Source organism: Pogona vitticeps, chromosome 1 (genome assembly GCF_051106095.1).
Source record: "Pogona vitticeps strain Pit_001003342236 chromosome 1, PviZW2.1, whole genome shotgun sequence".
NCBI lineage: Eukaryota > Metazoa > Chordata > Lepidosauria > Squamata > Agamidae > Pogona > Pogona vitticeps.
In genome coordinates, this window is record NC_135783.1 from 245276998 (window position 1) to 245296583 (window position 19586).

The 19586-nt window shown below is 43.1% G+C and overlaps 2 protein-coding genes across 2 annotated transcripts; both read right to left on the reverse strand.

Annotated features, from left to right (window-relative positions):
* Nucleotides 1–995: 995 nt before the first annotated feature.
* LOC110078354 (olfactory receptor 5J3-like) lies at nt 996–6495 on the reverse strand. The gene has a single exon (XM_078383503.1). It carries the CDS (start codon nt 2900–2902, stop codon nt 1985–1987), a length of 918 nt encoding a protein of 305 aa, XP_078239629.1. The 5' UTR covers nt 2903–6495; the 3' UTR covers nt 996–1984.
* A 3790-nt stretch (nt 6496–10285) lies between these two features.
* On the reverse strand, nt 10286–12949 carry LOC110078353 (olfactory receptor 5J3-like). Its single transcript, XM_020792392.3, has one exon. It carries the CDS (start codon nt 12052–12054, stop codon nt 11116–11118), a length of 939 nt encoding a protein of 312 aa, XP_020648051.3. The 5' UTR covers nt 12055–12949; the 3' UTR covers nt 10286–11115.
* Nucleotides 12950–19586: the final 6637 nt, after the last annotated feature.

Sequence of the window (19586 nt, forward strand, 5' to 3'; positions counted from 1 at the left end):
CAAACTATACTGAAAACAATTAAACATATTTAAAAGATAATTAAAACAACTTTTAAAACATGTTAAAACTTTAAAAACCTGTTAAATTATAGTATTTCTGAGATCCCCACATTGCTTAAAAGCCTGCCTGATGACAGAAGGACAAAAGGGAGGCAGCCAACTTAGAATCAAGGGACAACACATTCCAAAGCTTGGGAGCATCTACTGAGAAGGCCCTCTCCTGTGTCCCCACCAAGGACACCTGGAAAGATGGTGGATCTGAGAGAAGGGGACCTTAAAGAAGATCTTAAAAGCCAATAGGGCCCCCCCATGGGGTGATATGATCTTTTAGATAACCCGGACCCACATTGTATACGGCTTTACAGGTCATAACCAACACTTTGAATTTGCTCCTGAAACAGACTGGCAGCCAGTCAGGCTTCGTAGTAAGGGAGTTATATGCTCCCTGTAACCAGCCCAAGTCAGTAATCTGGCTGCAGCATTTTGAACCAGCCAAAGTTTCCAAACACTCTTCAAAGTCAGCCCCATAAGGAGTATGTTGCAGTAATCCAGAAGATATGAAATGTAGGCATGTGTCACCATTGTCAGATCAGGCATCACAGGAAACAGGTGCAGCTGGCGCACCAGCTTTAACTGTGCAAATGCATTCTTGGCACTATTGAGACCTGTGCATTCAAGCTCAGGGTTGAGTCCAAGAGCACACTCATTGTGCATGCCTATCTTTTCAGGAGTAATGCAATCTCTTCCGGTACAGGCTGATATCATCTCCTCTGATTTTCCTTTTGACCAACAAGGAGCCCATATGTCCTGTATGGATTACATTTCAGTTTGCTTGCCCTCATCCAGTCCATTACTGACAATAGACACAGAGCAACTTCCTTGGAATCAGATGGAAAGGCAAGACAGAGTTGGATGCCATCAGCATATTCATGGCACCAAGCCTCAAAACCCTGGACAACCGCTTCCCACGGTTTCATGTAGATGTTGAATAACACGGGCGACAGAACTGAACCCTGGGGGGGAAACTACAAACCAATGACCAGGGTGTCAAAAAGGGTTCTCCCAATACCACCTTCTGCATTTTGCAATCAAAACAATCTGAACTAACAGCAAACATGGTCATCAATACTAATAACCTGTTTAGCAATAATAATCTGGGAAAAAATATAAGAATCATCAATAGCACCTACCTCTGTATCCTTTATTATCATTATTGGATAGATCTCTCATTCCTTTTCTCTCACTCTTAACAGGAAAGGCTCAACACTATTCACAAATTCAAAATCCTAACAACTTGTTAAGAGCTGGCTGACTTTCATTTAAGTGTAAAAAGTTAAAGGGGCAGTTAGAGGGGCTGGGGGTACGAAGATACTTAATACTACATGAAACCATTATCAATGTTAAATTATTTGGACAGTATTAAAACAGGTGTGCTGCATTTAGCCCATCCCCTTGTCTGCTGCTGTATTCATAGGGAGAGGACTCATCTTAAGAGGAAAGCCTCTACAACATGTGCAGTCTCTCCACACAACTGGGTGCCCAGGAAAACATCTGGAGCTTCCGTCTGTAGTACACTGTCTCCTGCTCCTCCAATTGTCCTGCATGTGGTGATAGTGACAGAGGGCAGAGCTAGAACAAGTTCATATTAACCTTTTTCTCAACACTGGAATAAGGCTTACATCAGTTTGTAACTAAGCAAAATTCAGTTTTATTATTTTAATTTCAATAGGTAGGAAGCATCGTTTGAACAATGACTTCACTGAAAAGTAAGATAAAGTTGGTGGAGATCACCATATGAAACATCTTTCCTTTCTACTCTAGCAATGGTTGCCGTACACCTCTGTGGTTTCTTCTATTTTCTATAATTGGTGCATCATATTTATACATAACACAAAATGCTACACCACCACCTTCCCATTTATGATCTCTTTGTCATTGCAAAATGGCTCTAAATACCTAAGATAATTGGAACTAATTTGTTTTGTCAGTTGATCATTCTTTTCAATGAGTCTTTTACCTCTTTGTTCCTCAGGCTGTAGATTAATGGGTTCAGCATGGGGACCACCAGGGTGTAGAACACAGCTGAGACCTTCTCTTGCTCCTGGGAGTACATGGAACTGGGCTGCAGGTGACTTAAGCTTACTGGTCCATAGAACAAGGTTACAGCTGTTAGGTGGGAGGCACAGGTGGAGAAAGCCTTGTACCTGCCCTCAGAACAGCGAATCTGTATGATAGAGGAGAGGATGCACAGGTAGGAAATGAGGATGACCAGGAATGTAGAAAGAGCGATTACTCCTGAGAAAGCGATTAGCAAAAGTTCATTCATGTAGATGTCAGAGCACGCAACTTTCAACATGGCTGGAGTATCACAAAAAAAGTGGTTGATTATACCAGGGACACAGAATGAGAGTTTGAGCAATCCAAATGTGTGTACGAATGAATTCACTATTCCTCCTAGGTATGACCCTGCTACTAGGTAGCTGCAGACCCTCTTGGGCATAATAGCAGTGTAGAGCAGTGGATTACAAATGGCCATGTAACGGTCATATGCCATTGCAGCTAGAAGGAAACCTTCAGTGGTCACAAACACTACAAAAAAGCAATGCTGGGTGATGCACCCACTGTAAGAAATGGTTTTAAACTGTGCTAAGTTCATCAACAGCCTTGGGGCAAAGATGGAAGAGTAGCAGAGATCAACTACAGAGAGGTTGCTAAGAAAGAAGTACATAGGAGTGTTGAGTTGGGGACTGATCCTAATCAATGCAATCATCCCCATATTCCCAGCCAGTGTTAGGAGATAGATCAGTAGAAATATCACAAATAAGGGAATTTGAAGCTTCAGCTGTTCTGTTAGTCCAAGAAGGAAGAATTCGGATACCAGCGTGTAATTGCTTGTGTCCATTTAGTTGTGATGTTATAGCATTTCCTCTGGGGAAGGAAATTGAAGAATGTGAGTAGTTATATTCATTGTTTCAAAACAATTTCACAGAATTTTAGCATGGGCAAAGAAGGTAGTCTGTGTGTAAGACACTGTACACAGCCAGGAGGGTAACTGTATTCAGGTGAAAGAACTGAATTGATTGAAATCTCAAGTTTGATTGGTTATCCTTCAGGGCGTTAGTTCTGTGTGAGGCAAATTCACCTCAAACTCTTTGGAAACTGGGCTGATTTTGAGATGGTCTGAATTAATTTGTTGTTGGGTTTCTGCACATATTTGTATGTTTCTTGAAAATGTGGAACATAGAGGTCTGTGACTGGAGTGGGCTGGGCACTATACAGTGACACCAATATTGGGAATGTGATGGACATTCAGTTTGTAGCAAAATGTGTACCACCTATTACCTCCAGTCCTGCTTCTTCTGGAATCCATGCTCAGGAAAAACGTGTGCCTAGGGTGTGGAAGACATCCCCATTCAATAGCCTGGCTTGTCTAAGAATGCCTACTTACTGCCTTGCTCAAATCAGAGTTCTGCATGTTTAGCACCCACAAACACTGGAACATACACAGGCACCCACAACAGGGAAAATGCAATTAATGAGCATGTTTAATTGAGCTTGTCATGGTGAGACACTAAATCGAGAGTAAGTCATTCACATACCTGTATCGCTTTTCAGAATAAAATGTAGAAACTATGTCTTTACCTAGCAACAACTCATTTGGCATAAACTGCAAAAATGTACTGTATTATGAAGATTGTTTGCTTTGCTCAGTATTCATTTAGACTTCTTGCCATTACTTCTGAGCTATTCTATTGTCTGTTCCAGCTGTTAGATGCCTGTGTAAGTTACTCAATAAACTTGTCTCCTTGTAAGCCAACTTGCAGATTTACTGTCATTTCCTCAGGATCCCCTCAAATCGTGCTTGCAAGGGTGGGGGAATGATACAGTTTCTTAAAGTGTCCCATATCAGCTCCATAAGGTACAAACATTCATGCCCCTCCTTATTTGGACCCTTTTGCTAATCTCCATACCCGGTATGGATCTGTCAAATGTTGCAGGTTGCACTGGTAGAGGGCAACCTGCTAAAACTTGGTGAATTCATATAGAGTTCACAATTTCAGCAGTTATCTCTTCCTACTGCAGCCCTTTTATGAACCAACCTACAGTTTGCTGAAGTGATGTGTACTCACACTTCTGAAACACAAACCTTACCTGTTACATAAGGAATACTTTTAATTGTATAAGCCCAGTTCTCATCATCAGCTCTGTTGGGTTTTCCAGGTTCTGTCATGAATTCATACACATCTTCATTTATGCTGAAATAGAAAACAGAAAACATTCAGTGACTGCCCCCCTTACACATGTTTCTGTATTAGATGTAACTTAAAATAAGCAAGGTCAACTGGAAGTATAGCTGGCAGTCCCGTACCTCGTGAATGGAACAGGGCTGTCTATCTTTACCAAGAGGCTGCAACAAATGCATTGTGTCACAGCACTGGTTTATGTGGAAGAGGTGGGTTGATCACAAGTTGCACTACTTCTGATGAGAGAGGGAAGTTTTATTTATTTATTTTTCCATGGGATGAAGCAATGGAATTCCCAAAGCAGCTCTATTTTCAGAGCAGAAGATAATGAGACATATCCTTGTGGGATCACTTTTTAAAAACTGTTATTTTCAATGTTCTTTAATAAATGAGCTGCTTTTCCACCCCCCGTTGGAAACCAAAGGAGACAGCTCTCCTGTTAGCATTTCAGTAATACTTTAAGACTCCAATATGCAAGTTGCATTTAAATTTTTTTTTCAGGAAGTAGTTGAGCAAATATATCCAGAAAACATTTAATTTACGGTGAAGCCATAATCTCAGCCCATGTGGTCAGGCAAAGCCTTTATTAGAACCAACCAAATGTATAGAAAAAATGTGGGCAAACTTTTGATATCTTTAAACGATCTTCCTCATCTGAGATGTCAGGATGTGAATCTGATAGCCTCCTGTTCTCAGTGAATAAGCAATTAAAAAACCTTCTTTTCTCCACACAGCAGGAGTTCTCTGTTGAAGGTTTTAAACATTTATTTCTTTTTATTTCCATATACCCTTTAAATCTCTAAATTATTTTAAATTTAACTCATCCCAATGCAACTGTAGAACATTCCTCTCCTTAGCTAGATTCATCTGGAGTTACAGTACTTCCACTCATATATTTTAACACTCCCTTTATTTAATCTCTTTCCTCACCCCTTCCTTATAATGACCTCCTTTTATGGGTAGAACTTTATCACTTATGAAGAACTTTAATTTACAAATTCACCTCCCTTTCCCCATCCTCTAATTCCCTTTAATACAGAGCCCCCCTGAATTTCCCAGGACTATTATTTATTTAACAACTGTTTTTCAACATACTTATCTAATAAAATATATAACCAATCTCACTAGTGTCTTTATTACCTCTTTTTTAGACATTGTGGCGGACAGCCCACACATCACTCCTGTAAGTCATTTTAGAGCTCTAGTGCAGGAGCCTATGACAGGACAGGAGGGGTGGAGTCAACAGAACTGGGAGACACAGAGAGTCAGGGAGAAGATTGTGAAGTGTTTAGACAAGAGATTGGAAAGTTGGTGTGTTAGAGAATATACAAGTTAAAAGTAAGAAATACATAGACTGTCAGAATATATTGAGACCTTGATTAAAGTGAATGAATACAAGCAAGCTTACATGTAATCAAATCCACATTTATTGAATGAATAGTAAAAGAACATCCATGATTTTACTTCTGTGATTTACCTACCAAACCATAAATAAACCTTGTTATATTTGCCAGCAATAGTCTGAAATTCATAATTGGTACAATGAGGGTAATATCCCCTGGTGGCAGCGTAAAAGGGTGAAAAGAACAAGACATGTCCGAAGGTGAAACTGTGTGAGCGGGAAAACAAACAGGGGACATGGGGGGGGGGGGGTGTGTGACACTTATTTGCAGCAATGTTCAAATAATCTCTTCTTCTCGAAATCATGAACCCTTTTTTATGCCATGTATTATATCAGAGAAATGATCCTAGAGAAACCAATCTCAATTAGTTTTGAAATAAATCTTCTTATGCTCCCTTGACTCCTGGATACTTTTACAGTTGAATTGTTTCTCACTCTCAGATAGTAAGAAGATAAGACAGTGCTCAAGCTCAATCAAATCTTGTTGTTCCACTTGAGTTTCTCCATCTGACATAGACTGATCCAAGATATGTTCATCTAGGATGATCTTTCCCCCCCCCAAGATGGCGCTGATGGTGGGCGGTTAGCTCATCTCCCCGCCGCCTCAGTTCGCCTCTTGGTTTTTATTTATTATTTTTCCTTTTCTTTATTTTTCCCCTTTATTTTTCTTTTTTCTTCATTTCCCTTTTTTTCTCCCCATCTGCCTCCCCTCCTCATTCCTTCGATACCTGGTCGCCAGAGTGAAACCGGGGCCGCATGGCTGGAGCTGGAGCTCGTAAGCGGGGGGCGGAGTAGGAGTTCGAGTGTGAGCTCCTCTGGCTTTCTGGCGGAGCTCGGAGGCTCAGGAGCTTTTTTTCCCAGTCATCGGAGGAGGTGGGTGAGCGCTGGAGGGGAGCGGAGGTGGTCATCAGAGGGGAGAAGATCCGCAGACTGGTGCCTGATGCCCCCCCTCCTGGGAGAGCGAGTCCCGACTGCGTGTGGGTGAGTGCTGAGGGGAGTGGGTCTGGGACCCAGTCCGGAGCTGGTGGTGGCCATCAGGAGGGGAGAAGACCTGCATACCGGCGTCTTGATGCCCTCGCCCTCCCCCTCCCTGGAGAGCGAGTCCCAACCACGTGTCTGATCCTGGTGTCTGGGGCTCTGACTACCTGGTTTCCTGGGCTGGAGGTGGTGGCTGCGAGGTCCTGGAGCCCTGTGAGCCTTGGGTCCTAGGTGAGGTGGAGTGGACCAACCCAGGCTTGGAAGTAGGAAGGTGGAGGGAAGATTTTGGGTGGTTGTAAAGAAGAGAGTGCTATCTGCTGTGGTCTTCGGCTCGGCGGTCGCCATGTTGGATTCCCCAGCGGCGCCCCCCTCCTAGGATCGTACTGTTTAGCCTGCTCTTCCTGGACTAACTACAGACTCGCCTTACCTCCCCTCCAAGGAAGGGAAAGGGAAATGCCAGGGACTGAGTCTCTCTTAACCCGGGCCTTATTTCTCTGGACGCTCCCTATACATATTATTAAGATCCTCATGCTATACCCTGGGAGTAACATCCCCACTCCGACATTTTTTATTGCTGCTAACACCAGTTTTATTAAGCTCAAAAGCAACATCAAAATTAGCAAAAGCCGGAAGGACAAGGTTACGAGACGGAGGAGGACAGTGGGGGTGTTTCGTATTCTTTTTATTATTATTAATTTTATTTATCTATTTTTTAATCTAATTTTTGGATGGGATATTGTAATTGGGATTCTCTTATTTTATAACATGGTATTTTGTGTATGTATTTTTTGTTTTAGAAGTTTGATATTATTTAGTGCATTCTTCTCTCTTTTTTCTTTTTGTTTTTCTCTTTAATTTGACATGGAGCGAAAGGCCTGCCTGCCCAGCGAGGGGCCCCTGAACATCCCAGTGATCACGGGTAGAGGGAGATATGGTGTTGGTACAGTCCCTACTCGTGTCAGAAGAATGATGAACAGATGTTTGACGGCTGTTCATTGTTCTGAGACTGTGTCCAACCCCCAGTATCAAGGTAGCCAGCCCAGCCAGCCTTCCACTGTATCCCTGCTGTTGTTGAATGCCAGGTCTGTGTCCAATAAATCCCAGGTAATTCACGACCTTATCCTGGAGGAGGATGCAGACCTGGCATGCATAACCGAGATGTAGATTACCAGGGAGACTGGTCCTCCCTTGGCACTTGTCTGTCCGCCCGTTTATGCCGTCCAGCACCAGGGTAGACTGGAGGGGCAGGGGGAAGTAGCCATTGTTTATAAATCCAGCTTACAGGTTACTAGGCACTCCTCGGTGGTAAAGCCGGGTCTAGAGGCACTCCACGTGTCGATTGGGGCCAGGGATGGTATTGGGATTTTGCTGGGTTACCGCGCTCTCCGCGACCCAGCCACTTCCCTTCCGGAGCTGGCCGACTTTGTCTCTGCGGCATTGTTGGGATCCCTGAGGCTTTTGGTCTTGGGTGATTTCAACGTGCATGCGGGGGCAGAGGCTTCTGGGCCAGCTCTTGAGTTCCTGGAAACCATGGCTTCCTTGAACATGTCCCAACATGTCAATGGTCCCTCCCACATGGGCGGCCACACATTGGACCTGGTTTTTTTCCACCAGTTGGAGTGAGTGTGGTCTGATGGTGACTGACCTCGTGTCGGTTCCCTTGTCATGGTCAGATCACCACCTGAAAAAATGTAACCTCACAGTGGCTCTCCCCCCTCGCAGGGAGCAGGGACCTATTTCTATGGTCTGCCCTCAAAGGCTACTGGATCCTGCTGGATTCCAGGATGCCATGAGAGGGTCACGGCGGACCTGGCTAGCGCTCCTGTTGACGCTCTGGTTGATAGCTGGTCCACCTTCGCAACCAGGGCTATAGACACAATTGCGCCTAAACGCCCTCTCCGTCGTAAAGCTCGGTCAGTGCACTGGTTTAACCAGGAGCTTCGAGTGCTGAAGCGACATAGGAGAAGGCTAGAGCGTAGGTGGAGGAAGAACCCGACGGATTACAATTGGATAGCTGTCAGGGTCGCAACTAACCTTTACCTGTCTAAGGTAAAGGCTGCTTGTCAAACTTACTTCGCTAACCAGATAAGCGAAGCGTCCAACCAGCAGTGGGAGTTATTCCGTATAGTGTGCGACCTATCCAGAACTAGTCTGGGTGATAGGCCTCCCCCTAGTTTTTCACCTGACCAGTTTGCAGCCTTTTAAAAATCTAAAGTGGAGGCCATCTGCCGGGACCTCTCTCCTTTTTTGAACACAGTGAGTCGAGCAGAGATGTCCAGTGCTCCGTCTTGCCCAGTAACTATTGACTCCTTTCAGCCTGTCATGCCTGATTCTGTGGCCAGGGTGCTTGACCGCTGTCGAGCCACCACCTCCTCCTTGGACCCTTGCCCAGCCTGGCTAATCAAAGCAGCCAGGCCGATAACAACAGAATGGGCCACTGCAATAATAAATGGGTCTTTCCTTGAGGGCAGGTTTCCCTCTGCCCTCAAGGAGACACTCATTAGGCCCATAGGAAAGAAACCTAGTTTGGTGGCGGACAAAATTGGCAATTATAGGCCCGTCACCAATGTTTGTTTCATGAGCAAAGTGGTTGAGCAAAGCTGGTGGCTGACCAGCTTCAGGCACATTTGGATGAAACAGATGCCCTGGATCCATTTCAGTTGGGCTTCAGGCCGCGACATGGTACAGAGACGGCATTGGTCACCCTGTACGATGACTTGTTGAGGGAGGCTGACAGGGGTAAAATATCTTTGTTGGTCCTCCTTGACATCTCGGTGGACTTCGATACTGTCGACCACGGTATCCTCCTGGGGAGGCTCTCCGAGTTGGGTATCGGTGGCTTGGCTCTGGCCTGGTTCCGCTCCTTCTTAGAGGACTGCCCCCAGAGAGTGCAGCTTGGGGGGAGTGTCTCGGCCCCGTGGAATCTCAAATGTGGGGTTCCACAGGGTCAACTATTTCCCCAATGCTGTTTAACATCTATATGAGGCCGTTGGGTGGGGTCATCAGGGGGTGTGGAGCATTGTGTCATCAATATGCTGATGACACCCAGCTCTACATCTCCTTTTCACCAACTGCAGGTGATGCCGTCCTGTCCGTCCAGCGCTGCCTGGAGGCCGTACTGCAATGGATGTAGGAGAATGGGCTGAGGCTGAAGTTCTGAGGGTGGGTGACCCTGTGGCTGGTGGCTTGGGTGACTCTCTCTTATTTGGGGGGGGTGACCCTGGCCACGAAGAGTGGGGTCTGCAGCCTGGGAATACACCGGGACCCAGCGCTCACCATGAAAACGCAGGTGGCGTCGGTAGTCCGCACTGCTCCCACCTAGATCTACTCGGATCACCCACACGAGCCAGGAGGTGAGGCTGAGGAGCCTAACGCCGAGGGAGGCTCGGAAGGAAAGGACACGAAATTGGGCCTTCTTGGCAGTGGCTCCTTGCCTCTGTAATAACCTTCCTCCGGTGATTTGTGCGGCCCCTACGCTGGGCACTTTTAAGAGTCAACTAAAAACATGGTTATACGTTCAGGCCTTCCCTCCTGTCAATATTTAATTCTTTCTTTATTTTTTCTTTCATTCATTATTCATTTTATTATTGTATGTGTTCGGATTGTTTGGATTATCCTTATGTTTTACTGTATACACGTTATTGGAAGCTGCCCAGAGTGGCCGACCAGACCAGATGGGCGGGATATAAATCAAATAAATAAATAAATAAATAAAATAGTATAACTCTCTCTTGTTCCCATTGTTGTTCATCCAGAAACCTGAGAAAGCAAGCTCTGCTTTGATCATGTGATCTTACAATTTTTTCCAGCATAAAACTCTCAAGAAAACTGGGTAACCCCCCCCCCCCTATTTTATAATATTCTCTGCAAGGATCTGGTAACCAGCTTCATATTTCTTCTCCAAGCCACTGTTTTATAACAGAGGTCAGAATACAAATGTACCGATTTACCATTGTACAACAACATTTGAGAACGTTATTCTTCTTCTTTTTCCAGAAAATACAACCTTACTGACATTCTCACTTATCCCTAAATTCAGCAGTTTATGTTTAGAAAATGTCAGGCACAATAATTCTTCACCAAGTTTGTGCCTTGATATTGTGTTGGAATGTGAGCATGTTTGCCCCCTTATGTTAAAAATATCTCTTAAAACTATTCATTCATTCGTTCATTCGTTCGTTTGTTCGTTCGTTCGTAGCCTATCTTATATCACAGAATCTCAAGGCAGGTTACAGAGCTATATAAAACAATTTCAAAACATAAGATAATTAAAACCGTTTAAAATCAAGCAATTTAAAACACAAAATCTAAATGTTAATACATTAAAACCATTATACTAAAATTTTTACAGGCCACAATCCTCAACCCCCAAAGGCTCTAATAAATGAATATGTCTTGACTTGGTGCTAAAATGATGCCAATGTCAGCACCAACTGAGCCTCCAAGGAGAGCGCATTCCACTGTTGGGGTGCTATGGCAGAAAAAGGATGTTTATTGAGAAAATATCTTTTTCCCAATCACTTTTTTAAAAGCATTCCTTACATCTTTATTCCTTAAGCTGTAAATCAAAGAATTCAACATTGGTATTATCACCGTATAAAACACAGAGGCCATTTTGTCGGTGCTGAGTGAATAGCTGGAATTGGGCCTGAAATACATGAAGAGAATTGTCCCATGATATATGACCACTGCTGTGAGATGGGAGGCACATGTTGAGAATGCTTTCTGCCGCCCCCCAGTGGAGCGAATCCTTAGCACAGCTATAACGATGTATGTGTAAGATATGATAATAATCATTAGAGTGCTTGTTTCAAACAGACTGCCAAAAATGAATATCAGCATTTCATTTATGAAGACACCATTGCAAGCCAATTTCAGAAGGGGTGTGAGATCACAGAAGAAATGATTGATAACATTAGAGCTGTAAAAGGATAATCTTAACAATCCACATGTGTGAATCATAGAGTTCACAATGCCCCATAGGTAGGATCCTACAATCAAAGCGGCACAAAGCCTCTTAGTCATAATAGATTTGTACAGCAGAGGGTTGCAGATGGCCAGGTACCGATCATAGGCCATGGCCGCCAAGAGAAAAAACTCAGTGGTTGCAAAAATGGCAAAGAAAAAATATTGTGCAATGCAGGCTACATAAGAGATTGTTTTCTCGCCTACTAAAAAGTTCACCAGCATATTTGGCGTGATGGTGGTGGAATAGCAGACATCCAAGAAAGACAGGCTGCTGAGGAAGAAATACATGGGTGTGTGGAGCTGAGGATCCATCCAAATTAATACTATTAACCCAAGGTTCCCCATCAGAGTGGCAACATAGATGCCCAAAAACAACACAAAGAGAGGAGGCCGTATCTCCAAGTGTACTGTTAGGCCAAGGAGAATGAAGTTGGTCACCTCTGTACAATTTTCTCTATCCATTAATTTCCTTCGGTTTTACCTGTAGGGAAAAGAAGGGAAACATTATTTTAAATATATATCTTTTCCATCATTCTTTTTCTAAGTGAGAGAGGGCTATTGTGGGTATAGTGTATCGGGCACTTTAAAAGAGGTTTCTGACAGCTGTAGGTGGACCTTGTAATGAGGTGATGCCTAAAGGGTTTGATTGGGGGGCAGAATTACGGGTATTTATTGAATGTGTGTCTTGTGTATATCATGTCATCTTTGGAATAAATAACCGTATGTTGAAACAGTTGTCGTGTCTGGACCCACAACATACAGTAGTGGGATTCTTTTGTTATCTCCTTTATGTGTATAAATTACTGGAAGGAATATTTTAAGAAACAGATTTGTGCATCATTGCATCCATTCACCTGTCTAGCTTTTACATTTCATAACATAAGCTTATCACGATGGGACGCCTGCAGACTTGTCCCCGTATGTAATTTTCTAAGTGCTGTTTTTCTTTGTTTTCTGTTAATTTTACCAAAGTATTATGATGCAAAATTGTGTCTGGAAAGTTGAAATGATCATCCAGTGAATTTTACAGCAACTGCCAAAGGACAAGGAAAGGTCTCCATGCACTGAGGTTATCTGAAGCAACTGAATGGGCCATGTAGTCTCTCCAGTGATGACTGCTGAATACGTGGAGGCAATCCAGATCTATTTGAACCCCATTGTATGATGACTGCAAGAGTTGCTGCACTTTGAGGACTTCAAATCTGTAGTTTCCCCCTCTAATTAAAACCCCCAATTCAGCAGTGCCCCCCCCCCCGAACGATGCTGTACAGTACAGGTCTTAGGAAAAAAGATTTATTAAATGTAAGATTTAAGATAGTTATAGTTCTATGGAAATTTTAAAGTTACAGAGACTTTCTTCATTTTTTAATGTTGATGCGTGAAAATGAAACCAAAGTTGCAGCACTAAAGGAGTGGAATGCGGGAGAGACTGGGGACAAAGCTATAGTATCTCTAAAATGTGGTTGACCCCTCTCTTAAGAGGAGATCCTCTACTTACAGCTCTAACCAGTTTGGAACAGAAGGCCTTGTCCTGCAATTCAAGCCTTGCAGGGAAGTGAGGGAGGATTTTCAAAGAGAGGGAAATAAAAAAAGGACATTTTTCCTCTGTCCTCTGCTTTATGTCTTCCCCTCCCCCAAACTGTCTTGTAGAACTCCAGGGCAGTGGTTCACAGATGTGTTTGACCTGAAGCTTCCTGAAGCTCCAGTCAGCATGGTCTGGAAATGGTAGTCCAATGATATCTGGGGATTCAAAGTTTGGGAAAATTCTGCTCGGGCGATGGGGGAAGCTCAGTTTTGCGACTACCTGCCTGTTCTGAACATGAGGCGTATAGAACTGTGGGGGATGTGGTCTGGAAGAGGGGAAAGGAAACAGTGCCCTTCAAGTTTCCATGAGGAAAAACTCCCTATATTTATAAATTTCCAGTTTTGAGAGAGGGCCAAGTCCTGCTTAGATGGTTCTTTTTGTTTCCCACAGCCAGTGGTGGGATTCAAATAAATTAACAACAGGTTCTATGTCCTAATGATAAATAAATAAATAAGTAAGTAAATAAATAAGTAAATAAATAAATAAGTCAATATTTAAATATGTAAATATGTAAATAAATATGTAAATAAATATGTAAATAAGTAAGTAAATGCCCAGGACAGTGGGATCTGATGAGGATTTCTTCCACAGTGGTCTCCCTACTGCCTATTATCACAACTACTTCTCACATAATTAAGACATCTGGATAAGTGCATCTGTTTGGGCATACTGCTGCTGTTACCCTCACCATGGGCATGTGCCAAAAACACACACACAAACACACACCTCACAGTGGGTGCTTATGACCAAGTTTGACAGAGAACTGACACATCTCTCCTTCCCTTTACCTCCTATTTTGCCCTATAGCTCACCAGTAAAAATTGCTTCCCTCCCCTTTCCTGCTCCTGAAATGACTGATAGCCCTGTTTGTTGTTACCTGGAGGCAGCCTTTGCGCACCTGTTGTGGAGTTCTTCTCCCCCCCCCCGCTTCCTTCTGGCTTGGAAGGTATGTTCCCTTTTCAGTCTGTTGCCACTCCACCTCACCCCCACCACCTCAATCGGTCCTTCAGTTACTGACTCCTCTGAGGTCTCCTCCTTCTCCATCTTTCCCCTCCACCCCACACCCACCGCTTCTCCTCGTCAGTCGCTTTGGGGGTGTTGGTGTTGCTGGCGGCGCTGGTAGTGATGATGGCTTCCCTCAGAGCCCTGGCAGCTGCTTCCTCTTCTCATTTTCCATTTTTCCTTCATGCCACAGTTTCACCAAAAACATAAGACTCCCCCCCCTCCACTGTCTTCCCCAAATTTCCACCTTCCATTTTCATCTCCTCTGTCCTCCTCTGCTGCCCCTTTTCTCCTTCAGCCCCACACAAGTCCTCAGGGAAGAGTCCTAAAATACAAGCCTTAGTTTTCAAGGAGAGTGCTGTGTAACCCCATGCAGTGCAGGTTTAATCTCTATTCCCTGCTCTGGGGAAACAAGGAAGGTAGTTGTGTGGGAAGAAGAGAAGGAAAAGGAAGGAGAACCTCACTTGCCTTGAAAGGCCCATTAGGGTGATCTTGAATGGCACGTAACACACATGTAAAGCGAAGATGAACTTGAGAATAACTCTCAAATTCTCTGACCCCTTCTGAAAAAAAAAGTTCTTACCACAGAGCAACAGTAATAGTAATAATGAAGCTTTTTCTGTAGCACAAGCAAGAGAGGGCTGCCACCCTGGGATGTGAACTGGTCTCTGAACAATGCCACAATCATTTAATCCCTCCCCATTCCAGGTTCTGTAGAAAAGTTGGAGGCAACAGGAAAAGAGGAAAACCAAATGTGAGATGGATTGACACCATCAAAGAACCCACAAGGTTGAGTTTGCACCAGCTGTGCAGGGCTGTTGAGGACAGCGCAAAGGGGCAACGTTGCAAAAACAGAAGCTTAAAACAGCATGCTGACATGTGGCTCTTCAAAGAGGACTATCCCAATTAACAAAAATTCAATCATCTTTGCAGACACCCTTGGCCTGATCGGATCGTATGGCAGATAACCTGGACTGCCAAAAAATATGAGTAATTGGGTTCTAGATCCAATTAAGCCTAAATTATCTCCAGAGGCAAAAAAAAACAAAACAAAACAAAAACAAACAAAAAAAACCCTGAGGCTGTACTACTTTGGGCACATCATGAGAAGGCAGGCATAGATTGAAAAAGACCATAATACTTGGTAATGTGGAAGGCAGCAGGGAAAGAGGAAGGCTAAATGCAAGATGGACCTACTTCCTAATGAAACCACAAGCTTGAGTTTGCAATAGATGGGCAGGGCTGTTGAGGCCAAGCCATGTTGGAGATTGCTCATTCCTAGGGGCACCCTAAGTAGGGGGGAATTTGACGACACATAACAATAACAGCAACAACAGGTTTTTTATGCATCTAACTGCCAGTTCCAGAAAGTTGAAAGGTTATTCCCTTAATTGTTTGTTGTGGGTTTTTTTCGGGCTCTTTGGCCGTGTTCTGAAAATTGTTCTTCCTGAAAAACCCACAACAACCATCAGATCCCAGCCGTGAAAGCCTTTGCAAATAGATGCCCTTAGCCACTTTTAAATTTTTTACCATCATAATAAAATATAATACCTGATAGAGCCTGGTTCCCCATTAGTTTTTCCATAGATCCTAAATACTAGATTTCCGCATACCAATGGAAAAAGTGGCATGTTCCCTCCCTGAAAATCTAAATAACTAATTAATCACCAACAGGCTTCTGACCTTTTTTCTCCAAAGTTCAGGTATTTATTTATTTCAAAAAATAGAAGTATCAGTTTTTTTTAAAACCCTGGAGCCTTGGGTTGTTTGTTTGTTTGTTTTTATTTTTAACCGATCTTTCTCTCTGCAGAGTGTCCCCAGTGGTTCACAAACCCTGACACAATGATAAATATTTTTTTTTACATCCCACTATAAGGCAGCATAAAGATGCAATAATACATAAATGCTAAAAGGTTCTAAAGGGAATCCTGTTGAAATAATTTTGAAAATATATTTTACATGATAAAAATTTTAAAAAGCAATCCCATTTCATTTCCCTCCCTCCATTTCTCCACAGCAGTTTACATGTTAAAAAAGCCTACCACAAAAGTCTTTGCCTGCCAGAGTCAAGACTGCATGGCAAACAGCTAAGGCAGGGAAATATTTAATAAAAAGCCAGCTTTATGCTCAAACATAGTTTGCCTTTTATGTATTATACTTACTTACTTGAATAATCTCAAAAATGAAAGCTTGAAACTTAAACCTATCTCAACACAGTCCTCTTGAAGATGCTGGTCACAAATCCTTGATTAGTATGCTTTAGTCCCTCCTCCTCCTCCTCCTCCTCCTCCTCCTCCTCGCAGTCCCTCCAGCCCCCAGCCTGAATGTGTGGATAGTTTCGATTCCCCTTTGATATGTTGATCTGCTTTCTTCAACCCTAGCCTGATGGTAAATCTTACTAGTGTTAAAAAACTGATAGCTGTCTTCCTGTTTTTGAGTAAGCCTGCCATTTGTCTCCTCAAATTGTCAGAGCAACAGCCTTAGTTGTCTTTAACTTGAAAAAAAAAACATAGCCCCCCTCCCTCCCCCGCTCGTCGCTGGTCACCTGGCTCCTCCGGCTTCATTCATCTCAGGCCAGTAACCGGATCTCCGAACTAAAATAAAAAATAACAACCACCTCTATGGAACCGGTGCGAACCGGGTCAATCCCACCTCTGCCCACAGCCATGTCACTCATACAGTATTCCTCCCTTCTAGTTCCAGTCCTAAGGCTGCCTCTGCAATATGAAGTACCTCAAAGGCTCACCAATATGAGCAGCTAATTTTTTCCCCTTCTCTTCCTATCTCCTCAAATGAATTTCAATTTTCATCGTGGATGTTCACAGGCTTTTGCCAGACCATTTGGGGGCTTCCTTTTTTTTTTTAAGTAGCAACATCATATTCCGCTGCTTACACTAAGTATGGAGAATCTGCTGTCTTTTTTTAAGCAGCTATGTTTTCCTTCTATACCAATGAGCACTTGATAGTTGCTATTATCATACTTTACCTAAGCATCTAATTAAGTAGACATTTGATACAGCTGAACTATTATATGTTTCTCAGTATGTTCTCTCATATCTGGATAGCTCAGTGGTTTAGGTCTCTGCCCGCCGAGTCAAAGGTTGGGAGTTCAATTCCCCACTGTGCCTCCTTGACTGGGGATGGATGCAATGATCCATAAGGTTCCTTCTAGCTCTGCAGCTGTAAGATGATAATGATGATGATTGAAGTCAATTGACAATCCTTTGAGGTAGAATGGAAAGAGTGGGCAGGAAAAAGGGTTGTTTAACCTCTTTATTTAAGGTGGCCATGTCCACCTCAATCTGAAGAGCTGTCCTCCTTTTTGGTGATATGTACTGTAGGTGGCCCCCTCCCAAAGTGAGTTTCCCTGGTGTGCCAGGGAAAGCAGAGGCTTTGATTGGTAAATGTATCTAATCAGGCCTCTCTCCCCCCCCTTTTTTTTGTATTTGCAAAATATGCAATCTGCACTAACTGATGCATATAGCTACTGATACATGACAGAAAGGATATGGCATGACATGTCAGTTCTGTATGAATTTCAGATGTAAGGTCAGTCCCAGGAACGTACATTGTGAAAGCAATATTCAGACCATTCCTCTGGAATAACTGATTGTTGCCTTGCTAGGTATTTCAACAAAACTCTAGTGACTTCTGTTTATTTTCTTTTTATATATATCCATTGTCAGAAAGCTGCAGAATATACAAGGCACAGGGCATTTCTGAGCGTTATTAAACACTATGCCTTATTTATTTTATCTGGCTGAATATATCAGTGGTTTAGGTATCTGGTCGTGAAGCCAGAGTTTGGGAGTTTGATTCCCTACTTTGCCACCAGCAAGTAGAACCAACCTGTGTGGCCTTGGGCAAGCTGAACAATTCCAGGGCACCCCCAGGAAGAAGGGAATGCAAACCACTTTTGATGATTATCTACCTGAAAGACCCTGACTTGACAACACATGATTATTATCTATTATTATGCCTTGTTCATTGATTTGATTTATACCCATCTTTCTTTCAGTGCTGCATTTCAAGCTGGTTACCTAGTCACAATCTTGTGTGATATGATGAGTCGCAGTGTATTTCTTCTTAAATTCCAGCAATAAGGTCTAATTATGATATTTGCACATACTAGTTTGGTACAAATTTGATGCAGAACATCCTCCAATTTTTGTGTGTGTGAAGAATGTCCCCTTGTTTTCCATGTCCTCCTTTTTGGTGATGAAGCAGTGGTCACTCAACCTTCATTCTTACTTATTTCCTAACCCAAATGTTCTCTGGGCTGTGTTTCTCCCAGCAAAATTAAATGCAGAGTTGTTGCAAATCACTGTAAGTTACAGTCTTACTGAAAGGTAAACTGTATGTTATCATATAAGAGTTGCAAGTATTTGTCTGATCCTGTCTGATTACATAATCATAGCTATTGCAAATTTAGGATAGCTCCTAATATACAGGAGCAAATGGTGCTATGGCAGTGGCAACACTGAGTGGATATGAATCTGACCACTGAATGAACAAGAAATGCCTAGGAGACTTTTCTAAGTCATTTCAGGATCTGAAGAGTAGCCTAAAGATCATAAACAGATAGTCATAAGGACCCTGAGTCCCTTTGGCCTTCTCTGCAAACCTGGGTGAAACGTCCTTCCAGCTTGCCTGCTGCAAGGTCAGGAAGAAGCAGGAGCCAGGATACCTTCAGGCAATGATATTTTCCCATTGGGAACAACAGAAACCATGTGTACAGTTTTCAGTAGCTTTTACTTGCTGTCCAGACTCACAACAAAAGCAAAATAAAAAGAGTAACAAAATATTGTGGCTCCATAAATTCTAACAGATTGATTTGAAAGAAGTAGCTGTGTTAGTCTGCAGAGGTGTATCGGACAAAAATGAAATACTGTAAACAAAAAACTAGAAAACAAAGCCTTAACGACTGTTATACAGTATTTTAATTTGTAACTCACAAATCTCACACCAAAATCTCTCTCTCTCTCTCTCTCTCTCTCTCTCTCTCTCTCTCTCTCTCTCTCACACACACACACACACACACACACACACACACACACACACACACACACACAGAGTCAATTGTACTAGCACTTTAGGAAACTATCTAAAGGTGTGATCAGACACCAATATGGCTCACATTTTGGACCACTTGTGACATACTCCAGTGCAAGCTATTTTCCAATGGTTTTGTGTCAGAGGTTGGGAGTTCAATTGCCCACTGTGCCTCCTTGACAAGGGCTGGACCCAATGGTATATATTATTTCATCCTGGGGGGGGGACATTGCCAGTCCAACCCTGCTCTGTGCCCAAGCCGGACCATTTTGGTCCTGCAGCGGGGCTACTTTTTTGGAGCTGTGCTGGAGAGGTTCCTGTATGCATAAAACGTTTGGTTGAAGAAAGATCATTT